At 34.0% G+C, this 12,012-nt stretch overlaps 1 protein-coding gene across 1 annotated transcript; it reads right to left on the bottom strand.

The window, feature by feature from the left end:
• Positions 1–350: 350 nt before the first annotated feature.
• LOC117089922 (deleted in azoospermia-like) lies at positions 351–11,932 on the bottom strand (the record flags this gene model as incomplete). Its single annotated transcript, XM_033221664.1, has 10 exons — positions 351–2,274; positions 5,616–5,714; positions 7,046–7,159; positions 7,911–7,961; positions 8,683–8,754; positions 10,095–10,234; positions 10,323–10,386; positions 10,819–10,870; positions 11,421–11,512; positions 11,786–11,932. Coding segments are annotated over 10 exons (885 nt in total), but the record flags the coding sequence as incomplete, so codon positions are not given.
• Positions 11,933–12,012: the final 80 nt, after the last annotated feature.

The raw sequence follows: 12,012 nt of genomic DNA, 5'->3' as shown, positions 1-12,012 counted from the left end.
TACATGCAATACAAAAAACTTAAGCTCTATTAAGCAACCGCAATATCCCTAAATAAAAGGTCTCGAGATTAGGCCCAAAGTGTACAGTAGACAAAATGTTTCATAGGGTCCAAATTGAAAGGGACCTTAGCCGTGAGATAGCAAGAGTCAGATGTGTTCGTCAGCATTCCTACTCGGCACTGCTGTTCATGCATCTCTTAAATTTCTCTTTGTACCGGAATTTCTTTTATGAGCGAACTCTGCCAGATTAGTAAAATGAACTCTATACTTCTACATTTTAAGAATCTAAACCTTGTTACACAGTTCCCAACTCCCCACCATTTTAGATTACATAAGAAAGCCAAAAACACTTTTGAAGAAAAAAAGTTTATTTTTATTCATGTATGCAAACACAGTATCAGCAATAGGTAGAAGCATAGTTCTAAGTCTAGAGTTAATTTTCCATGTTGAAAGATTCAGGACTTCATCTCTTTTACCCTTACTCTTTTAAATGCTTCACTCTAACACACACAAAAATTTATTCCCTTACTTTTCCTTAAGGTCATATTGGAATAATTAGAATTAGCTTTTTAGAATATAGGTATCACTTATAGTAAGCTGGAGATTTAATCACAGAATGATACATGTCAATGTTATAGCACCAAAAAAACTACAGTTAATTTTTAAATGGACAAATTCAAGGTGCTTTCAATTTGAGGTGTAATAAAGTCCTCTTGGGAATTCTAACGTTAAAAGACTCTTTTCTTCAGATTCAGAATGAAAATTTTGAGGAATTATAGACCCCAGTGAGCACTAGTAATACGGCTCATAGTAACTACATTAAGTTAGAGTCTCTATGTTTTAGGGAAGAAGCCACTGAAACAAGGGCCAGAAAGCCACTTTAAACTCATGTCCATGGCAGATCAAATGATACTGATACAACTATTTACCTTAGAAAGGTATTATATCCCATTGCTACCGTTCCAGGGTTTGGCCCTTGAACTGCTCTGCTCATACAGCTACTTCCCATTCTTTACATCACCAGTTCTAGAAGCAAACCTCCTGAAGGACAAGTGACAAACGCTGGAAAAGAAAGACTGGGTAGAGCAAAAGGGCTCTGGTGCTCTAGCTGTTTGTCACAATGTAAAATGAAGACACCACCTAATCTAGAAACAACGTTAACTTTTAACTCTAGCACATTCTTGAGATTACTTATTAAACAACTTTTGTGGTTTAGAAATACCAAAACTACCTACTTTGACTCTTCTGGACATATTTTACTTTACAAAAGGAAGTATAACAGACTAAATCTATTTATAGCAAGTAACTAATATTTCAATGTTTTTATAAAAACAATTCCTTTCAGATACTCTGATTAACCTCTAAGTGACATAAAAAAGTTGCAGCATTCTTTAACACCAATATTTTGCACAATTTGACATACAGCCTAGTTCAGCATTTCAAAGAAAAAAGTTTTTACAAAAAAGACGAATGGTGACTCATTGAGAAGCTTATGTACCTAGTAAAGTTTAGTTTGTCTTGGATTCTTTAAAACATTAGGCCCAGAATTTTAGTTATCCTAATTACTATCCTTATCAAATAGGATATCTATACGTGGATTCTAGATAAAAGATAAAATATTTTGAATAAACATATGACCCACTGATTGGACTGTTTGCTTTGAATCTGTTTTACTGGGTTTAGATAAGAAGACTTCAATAAAGCTAACTATATATTGAGTTCCACTGATTAAAAATGCAGTTTTAAAAAATTCTGCTTTTGTGGTAAATTTCTAGACAAATCATAAATGCAAAGCTCAATATTGTAAATACTGTACTGCTCACAGGTACTTGTTGGAGAAGTGAAATGCTTGTATTCAGACTATCAAAATTCTGACCTTTCAATATAGGATTTTAAAAACTTTTTTTTGAAAATCAGTATTTGCTTTTAAATACTTAAAATGCCAATTTAAAAAAAATCCTTGCAGATAAATCTTAAAGTTTCTTTCAGTCTCAATTATTTTTTACTTTCAACTATATATTCAACACAGAACCAGTTTCTAAATAAACATCTAATGAAGAACAATTTCAATTTAAGATAAAACTAGAGAGTCTAATAATACAACTTTTACAGAAAGTTTGAGTATGATTTACCAAAATTCAGAATTTCTATAATAGTGGAAAACTTTGAGCTTAATATTCAAAACCAGCAACTTCCCATGAAACTACATAGCCAGGAGGATCAAACAGATTTAAGCATTGCCCGACTTCTTCTAAAGTGATGCACTCTTTTATCCTGGAAAAGATAGAAAGAGTCCTTTTACTTTACTGAAAACTTCTGATTACTACTATAGATCTGAAAGTTGTCAAAAACTTAAACCACTTGTTTTGGGTCTAAACACTAAAAATAATGAGAAAAAAGATTATCCTTTTCGGAAAGCATTCTTGAACACTGGGATAACATATGTACTAAGATGCCTAGTTTTATTAAACAGTTTAGTTAAAAAAAAAAATCAATTTTAAAAAAGAAATCCCAGTAAACTCAGAAATAATAGGACTTAGACTCAATATAATTTTATGTACTTCTTAATAATTTTGCAGTAATGTCCCAAAGACAGCTGGTAGAAAATGTAATTGTAAAAAATACTGCTTTCACTAACTGAACTGCATCTAATAGGAACCACAGCTTGCGAACAGCTCTCCAGTCTGAAATTTCATGTTTTCAGGTTGAAAGATGTAAGTTTTGGCATTTAAAGACATATCATTAACCTGTGAAGATGTATCATTCTTTAGAAAGGGAACAGAAATATTTAAAATACGTGCAAAACTTTATCACTCTATGTTGCCTACAGATGTGCAGACTGAAAAAAGTGAGAGGCCTTAAAAGGAGGAATGGGACTGAGCAAATGAGTAATAACATAATAGTATTTTATTTTCTACAAAGGTAACTCTGCCCTTTTTCTAGGACTTCAGTTTCGTTGTCATATAAATAAAAGTGGCTTCCGGAAGTTACCTAATCTGTCAAAAGAGTGATACCCTATTTAGCTTAAAATCTAGAAAACTGGTCACCAACATTTATCTTCAGAGGTCATGCAGGAAACAAGATTATGAAGGGACTACAGAATTAAGGCATGAAGAGTGGAATTAGCTATGGAAATAGTAAATACATTCAAAAATACCTCATGCATTCAAATGCAAAACAACAACACGCAGTCAATCAAAATAGGTCTAGATGTCAGACAACTGCAGGATGCCAACTTCTGATTCCTCTCCCAAACAGGCAGAAAACTCTGGGAGTTTAAAGGGAGTCTTTTGTCTAATACCAGGTGAGAACTCAAGTTTAAAAACTATTTTCTGGACTGGGCATGGTGGTTTGCGCCTCTAATCCCAGCACTTTGGGAGGCTGAGGCAGGAGGTTCACTTGAGCCCAGGATTTCAAGACCAGCCAGGGGCAGTGTAGTAAGATTCTGTCTCTTAAAAAAAAAAATCTTTTTAACTAGCAAGTATAGTGGTGCATGTCTGTAGTCCTAACTATTTGGGAGGCTGAGGCAGAAGGATCCCTTGCATGCAGGAGTTTTAGGCTGTAGTAAGCTGTGATTGTGACACTGCACTCCAGTCTAGGTGACCAAGTGAGGTCACCTCAAAAAAAAAAAAAAAAACAAAAAAAAACCCAGAAAAGCAGAAGACTATCTTCTGCTTTGAAAATCATTTAAGTACTACTGTAGACACCTATGTAATCACCAGAATTTTGGGCAAGGTAAGCTGATGTACAATTTCAGTTCCTTCTTTTCTAAATTATACTATCTATGTAGAATGAAGCAACTAGAGAACAAATGTCAACTTTAAGTATGTCTACTCCCTGTTGCGAAGATGTTAAGAGCTTAATTCTGCAACGTGGGCTCTACTCTTCTACATTATACAGGAGATCCGTAATATAACCCTTTAAAAAAAGCTTAAGCTTCATCCTATATCCATTCACAGATGAAAAATAAAGCTGGTCTACTTTCTGTTTTAAGACACAAAGTGATGGTTAAACATTTCCTTTTGAAAGTAAAGTGTGTAGCCAGTTTTGACAAATCTGGCAGTTCACTAAAGGTTAAATATGACTTAGCAATTCCATTCCGAAGTATATAGGCAAGAGAAATAAGAACATATGTTTACATAATAACTTGTTCATGAATGTTCACAGCATTATTTCTAATAGTTAAAAAGAGGAAATAATCCAAATGTCTTTAACAGATGAACAGAATGAGGTAATAGCCATAAATAAAAAGAAATGAAGTTCTGACACGTGCTAGAATACTGATGAACCTTGAAAACATTATATGCTGAGTGAAAAAAGCCAGTCACAAAAGGCCACATTATGTATGATTCCATATACATGAAATGTCCAGGACAGGAAAATCCTTAAAGCAAGTAAATTAGTGGTTGCCTAGGGCTGCACAGGATGGGGGAAAACAGCAGGTGACTGCTAAGGTAGGGGGGTGATTTTTGGGGTGATTTAGTATTCTAAAATTGATTGTGGTCATGGTTATACAACTTTGAACACATCAAAAACCAGTGAAATGCAAACTTTAAATAGGTAAATTGTATTACTGGTATTTCAACTATATATTTCAATAAACCTATTATTTAAAAAACACATTCCCTTTACTAACCATAATATTTCTCTCCCATTGGACTGACCAAGTTAGTTATTTTTCCTATTCATAGACTTAGAACTACAGGGACCCAGAAACCTTTAGTCCTGTACCTTCTCATTCTAAACTTGTAAAAACTGAAGCCTTAATAAGATTTATCTATACAACATGGATAGAAGGCGGGGTCAGAAATCAGATCTTTCTGGAATTCAACTACCCACATTCTCTTCCACTTCACCAACTGTTTCAATCAACCTCCACTTCTTTCCATTTAACATTTTACTGCTTCACTTTACTCCTTTTCTCCCTTCACACTGTTCAAGTATATCTCCTGAGTAACAATTTCTTTTCTTCTCTTTGATCCAATATGCATGTATTTTTTTTTTTTTTTTTGAGACAAGTTCTCACTCTGTTGCCCAGGCTGGAGTACAGTAGCACAATCATGGCTCAATGCAAACTCAACTTCCCAGGCTCAAGCAATCCTCCTACCTGAGCCTCCTCTGGAGTAGTTGGGACTACAGGTATGCACCACCATAACTGGCTAATTTTTGTATTTTTTGTAGATACGGGGTTTTGCCATGTTGCCCAGGGTGGTCTTGAACTCCTGAGCTCAAGCAATTCACCCACCTCAGCCCCCAAAAGTGTTGGCATTACAGGCGTGGGCCACTGCACCCAGCCAGGATCTGCTTTCTATATCTAAAATTTTCTTTTACTATATGGTCAAGCCAGTAAACTAACTCTCTTCTATGGTAAACCCTTTCAATTACAAATTTCTGCTGAAGGCTTCTTCCCTAAAGGTAACTACATTATATCAGGGTTCAACAGCAGAAAATACACTGCCAGGTAAAACCCACTCTGGTTTACTGTGTTATAGTCAAATGGCAACAGTTCAATTAAACGCTCTTAAGAAATCTCAAAATACATATACCACAAGGAAGATAGATATTTTAAATCTAACAAGTGTGCTTTTAAATTATGCATACTGTTCCTTTCATACCTTAAAGTAGTCATCTTGGGTAACAACAGTGTTTCTCAGTCTGTTCTCTGGATTGAATAGACAAGATACCACCGTTTGTATGCTTCGGTCCACAGATTTCTGAAACATAGAAGTTTTCAGTAATGTAAAGACAATTCTCCTTCACTCACTCTGAATAAGGGTACTTTTTTTTTTTTTTTTGATGGTTTAATGAACATACTACTTTATTTCTAAAGAAATGCAAAAATGCTAAAAGAGGCTGGGAGTGGTGGCTCATGCCTGTAATCCCGGCACTTTGGGAGGCCAACGCAGGAGAATCACCTGAGGTCAGGAGTTCAAGATCAGCCTAACATGGCAAAACCCCGTCTCTACTAAAAAAAAAAAATACAAAAAATAGCTGGGCATGGTGGCAGGCGCCTGTAATCCCAACTACTCAGGAGGCTGAGGCAGGGAGAACTGCTTGAACCCAGGAGGTGGAAGTTGCAGTGAGCCAAGATCACACCACTGCACTCCAGCCTGGGAAAAACAGCGAGACTATGTCTCGCAAAAAAAAAAAAAAGAAAAAAAAGGAATTCATAAAAACGCGATTCATAATTCTTACCACGTATCACTCAGTATGCAAGTTTTCTGACAATCAAAGATTTTAGAACCTTAGTGACAGAATACTGGTTTAAAAAGCTGAATTTGTTAAAACCCTAGGTGAACTCCAATGTTTTAAGAAAAAATACTAAGGACAAAACTTGACAATTATACTGTAAGCTATTTTAATATTTATTTGCATTTTAAAATCGAGTATCAAATCAAGGAATTCACACTCCAACGGGACTTCTTCAGTGTTACACATATTACCAGCACATCAACTACTTCCACACTCCCACTCATTTACATATATGATTCAAGAGTGAAAGTATTATTATAGAAATTTGCTCTAATGATAAAAAGAAGAAACAACCCTGCCTAATTCAATATTTGAATAATTACTACTAACTTCACCACTGTTGGGAACTACTGCCACATATAATGTTATATAGAGAACGCCACAAGTAATGTGTTTCACTGTTTAAGTAAATATCAAAACTGTTGTAAAAGAAAAGGTACATATAATTCGTACTAATTCCCCTTTTGAAGAGTAGAATTCTTGAGGAAACCCTCCCATAACATTCTGCCAAATCATATTAACATAACATTTACTGAAGTATGGTTTTAAAAAATTAGTGGAACTGGAATATAGAAAAGGACTGCTGAATCAGAAACTTCATGTATACATTGAAAATTTGGGGTATCTGAAATTTCACCCACCTTTAACTGCTGAATAACAGTCAATTATTTAACCTCTATAATTTATGGCTCCCATCTTTAAATTCAGGCAAAAATGCTTACTTCTCAAAAAACCATTATTAAAACTAGAAAAAAGAAATATGAAATATATATAAACAAAATTAGATGTTTGCCTTTTGTGGGCCATTTCCAGAGGGTGGAGTAGCTTCATGAACTGAGCATTCATTTGGCACAACTTCAGCTCCTGGATCAACTTCATTACAGTGGTAGTTAACAGCTGAATAAGCCTATATTTAAAATAATGAAAGTGTAATTAAACAGATATACAGATACGTTTAAAAGCCACTTATTCTTCAAAAAGGTGAGCTGGTATCCAAAGTTTCAATGTAGGTTGTGTTGAAATTCAATTTCATTATTTCAGACACTTTGTTTTAAATGAACAGCTGAAATACAGTAAGGCAGCCTTCTGTTTTAAAATGTCTTCTAGGTATCAAGATAATCAGAAGTACAAGGACTCTAAGAAACTAATGTAGTAAGGAAGTGTTTGTTAACACTTACTATATCCTTCAAATCTCCAATCCTGATGAAAGACAGCAGCTTTGGTGTTTTAGATGTAATACTCTTGTTTTATTCCTATTCTTATTTAACAGTAATTAACAGCAAAACATTTCTGTTCCTCTTCAACAATTTTTTTTATGGCTCGTAAAGCCAGAAGCAGATTCTAGGCAGATACATGCTAATTCTAAATCCACATTAATACTAGCTTTCTTGAATTACATAGTCTATCAACAAGTAACTGAACACTTATTATCTAGACCAGTCATTGCTTAAGCACACAAAAACCTGAGAGAAAAAGGCACTGTTGCTCCCATGGGAGTTTCTAATTAGGTTAAAAAGAAAGTAACAAAATGTAACACATTAATATAAAGAACTATTTAAAAATATAGGCACGTATGACATGGGAAAAAATCAAGAAATATAAACACAAAAAAAATAAAATAAAAAACAGGAATTATATGTTTGGGTAATTCACTTTACCGGAGGTACAACATAGCTCCTTTGCTCCCCAACAGGCCACTGTGGCGGCATCTTAAAAAAAAAAAAGGAAACCAAAATTATTCAAATATTCCTACACATTTTCAAAAACACATGAGAAAACAATATTGAAGTACTTTTCATGCTGGCTCCTTTGTTGTTATAGGAAACAGAATGGAAAAAAGAAGTACTTTATGTTTCTAATCCCTGATGTTCTTATTGTTACTTCTATATGTAAAACCTCACCTTTTCCCCAATTTTCGGGAGTTGGCATTGTGGAAATCTCAGAGATATTAGTTGCTTGAATTTATTACCATAGATATGATTATGGGTTATATATACAGTCATATCTATGTAAAGAGACTCACAGAACTATTCTTGTGAAGCAGCCAGCTAAAATAGAAATAGAATTTGAATTATGTGCTCTAAGAATTGGATAATCTATTTCACTCTATCTCCCTAAAAAATTGATGAAAGTCAGTCTGGCTGTTTCAGCTATTTGACAGCAAAAATGAAAAAATACATGCTGAAATACAGAAGGGTACATCGAATCTCATAGAACTGTTGTAAAGTTACTGCTAACTGTATTCCTGCCAAAATATTATTCCATTACTTCTAAATAATACAGAGGTCTTAATTCTAGACTAATTTTTTTCTTAAATTTTAGGTACATTTCACTAGTTTAAAATGACAAACTATTCAGGCAATTTGTATAAACAAGTTAAAGGCCTCAATAAAATCTGAAAGTAAATCATTTTACTCCCTCTTAAATTACCTGATAATTATATACAGGCAACTGATATCCAGTGATGACCTGAACGGGTGAATTTGGGTAAGTAGGATATGCCTGAAAATAAAGTTTACAGAAAGAACGAATTAATAAGATAAAACTTTTTTTAAAAGTAGAAAGAAATATTATTCCCAACATAACAAAAATACAGAAACTTTAAAAATACTATTTTTCTATATACAACAATGCAGAATTCTAAATGACTGACTGACTTTATGAAGAAAGAAATATTATCTGTCAAGTGTTACCCTTTGGGTGGGGAGGGGGAACAAATGACAAAAGAAGTGACTATTTCAACAGGCAAAGTTTATCTTATTTATACTGTGTATAATCCCACCCAGATGTGATTTCTTACACTGATGATAAGGCTCTATTAAGACAGATTTCAATGTAAGTTAAATTAATACATTTGCTATTTCTTTGTCAAAATACTTCTAGACAGTTTTGTATTTGACAATATTATAGGGTAATATGTAGTCCTCCTACAGATGTTATGGCTTTTTCTGTACTTCATTTCGAAAACCTAAGAGCTGTATATAATCCAAAACTGGACGAGACAGTATAATGTCTTATATTTTTCAATAAATAGTTATTGATTGAAAACATATAGGTGGCAGCATACATGAATACACCCAGATTCAGTAATGGCTCACAGTAAATGTTAGAAACAAATAGGGCTTTTTTTTTTCTAGCCATTGTTCACAGAAGAAAGAAAAAAAGGTATACCCTACACATTTCAAGTACATGGAAAATGTCAACGAATAAGAGACACTGAAGAACCATTTCACTATTATTTTCCAGCAAAGAAAATGTCTTTTAAACTAAGACACAAGTAACATGAACTAAGAAGAAAATAAATGTTATTTATCATCAATAAGTGATAGCATGTCAAATCCTACTTTAAATATCAAAGTAACCAGGATCAGAGAAATTATATGCCAGAAACTCACAGGATTTATACAGTAAAACACATCAGAAATCTACCCATTCCAGAACAGAATATATCCAGAAGTCAGCAATTTATATGAGGTGGCATCTGGAAATCACTGCAGATAAAAGAATAGCTAGCTGATTTGCTAACCTTAGAGAAGAATAAAGTAGACAGACACATAACGAGAGCTGCTTTCAAATACTTCAGGAACTAGCTACATGGGGGGGAAAACGAAGAGATTTCTTCATGTGTCTACAGAGGTCATTTCTAAGATAATGACAAAGTATACAGCAGATCTTTAGCTCATATCAAGAACAACACTAAGAAATTTCTAACAAAATAAATTTCTCATTACTCAAAGTATTCAAACAGGGATGCTATTACCACTTACATGGAAACTGGGTATAATTCCAGAGAGTACAATGACTACAATAAACAAGAGAATAGGAACGTAAGCAGTTCTTACCTGAACGTACTGAGTTATAGGATTCAGTGTGACTCGGGGCTGAAGATACGTTTCAGCATTTGGATTACTCCAGACATTCCGAAACTGTGGTGGAGGAGGAGGATTAAATACCAAACGACGTGGCTGCACATGATAAGCACCTTTTTAAAAAGCAAAAAGGAAAAAGCCTATTTTTAGTTCTTACAAAAGCTACATGAGTCAACAAGAACAATTTCTCTTTGTACTCACATAAATTTTGTTTTCTGATTGCAGGGCCCAGCTTCAGTTTTTTACCATGGAAATTTATCTGTGACTGAAAATAAAACAGTAACAAAACTAGACTCAATTTTCAAGTCTTGACTTCCAAGACTTGGGTAAACACTTAAAGTCTTCTGAAGTTTCTATTATTATAGAAGATCAGTGATAACTACACACCAAATTAAAATTTGTCATCATGAAGCTACCTCCCTTACTTCTCTATCAGTGTCAAGAGGCATCAAGTGAAAGTTGATCAAAAACTTTTCATCACCCTGCCCTGTCTCCAACCCTTCCTGTCTGTAGTTCATGAAGCTAGGTGCCCAGTCAAAAATAAATAGGTTCTAACACATCATGTGAGATTCCTCCAAGTTTGGATTTTAAACAGAAAGTTTATCTTCTTCCAAATTTTATACAAGACTGAGTATATCACTCAACACTAAACACTGTATCAATAAAACAAACAAGATTTTTCTATTAGATTACTTACTTCTACTATCTTCTGGACATCCACGTCATTAAAAAATGAAACAAATCCATAGCTATAAAGGCAGATAAATGAAGTATAAAATCACCATCAGGCAGTACACGGTTCAGAACTTCTGCTATTCTATATACAGAAGTGATTTTGACAAAAGATAAATAATATACCATGATAACTACTTGTTAAGATGTACATGACAGATCCTCTACAAATATACCTCTTTTTCGTAATCGGAACTGTCAACATGTGCTAAGATTAGGACAGTGTGAAAACTTTATTGATTAACAAAGAATTCGTATCTGTGAACCTGAAATTAACTTACTATCTGAGACAAGATGGTTAAAATTTAAGATATCGTGCAGTGTATGAAGAAAACAATTATTTGAGAAAACTGATAACTCATTTGTATGAAACGAAGATTGAAGATATTAAAAAACAAACATTAGAAAAATGATTAAAGAGCTGGCAATAAACTTTTATCCTCTACATGAAAGAAATTAACACAGCAACAAATTTCATTTATGTAAGCATCAGAATACCAGTTTTGAAGTCTTCTCTGATACTCTATACATGGCTAGAGTTCAGATATTTTTGATAAAATGACTCACCCTTTGGACACACCAGTTCGATCAGTGATTATCTTCACTTCTTTCACTGAACCATATCTACCAAAGAAGCTTTTAATCTCAGTTTCATCCATCTATGGAAAAGAATTGAACTTCAAGAGTAAAAATTCAGCATTCAAAAATTTCAATTTTATTAAAAGAAGGTTTGATGATGTGAAAATTTCTCCCCCTTTTGTCCCCAAATGACCAGTAGCTCTTTGTCAAAGATATTTTTAGTACCTATGGGTCAAAAGTAAAACCAATTCTAAACCTCCATGAAGTACAAAAAAACGTTAAGTTTGTAACAGGGCCCAAATCCCATTGCTCATAATGTACTTTAAGGCAAAAATGAGGTATGAATACAATACCCTAACATCAATTCCTCCAACAAAAACAGTGTTTGGCATGATTTTGCCTTCTGGTAAAACATAGCCTTGGCTGGTTGCAGCTGATGAGGACTGGGTGCTGGCTTCTCTGGAGATGGTTGAGTTTGGAGTTGCAGGATTTGCAGCAGACTGTAATTTGGAAAGTAGACATCATAATTAGATATACAGGCAAAACCCATACATAATGTGAAATATAACTTTTGTTTTCT

The sequence above is a fragment of the Trachypithecus francoisi genome, unplaced genomic scaffold (assembly GCF_009764315.1).
Source record: "Trachypithecus francoisi isolate TF-2019V2 unplaced genomic scaffold, Tfra_2.0 Contig00920, whole genome shotgun sequence".
Lineage (NCBI taxonomy): Eukaryota > Metazoa > Chordata > Mammalia > Primates > Cercopithecidae > Trachypithecus > Trachypithecus francoisi.
This window is presented reverse-complemented; position numbering and strand designations above follow the sequence as displayed.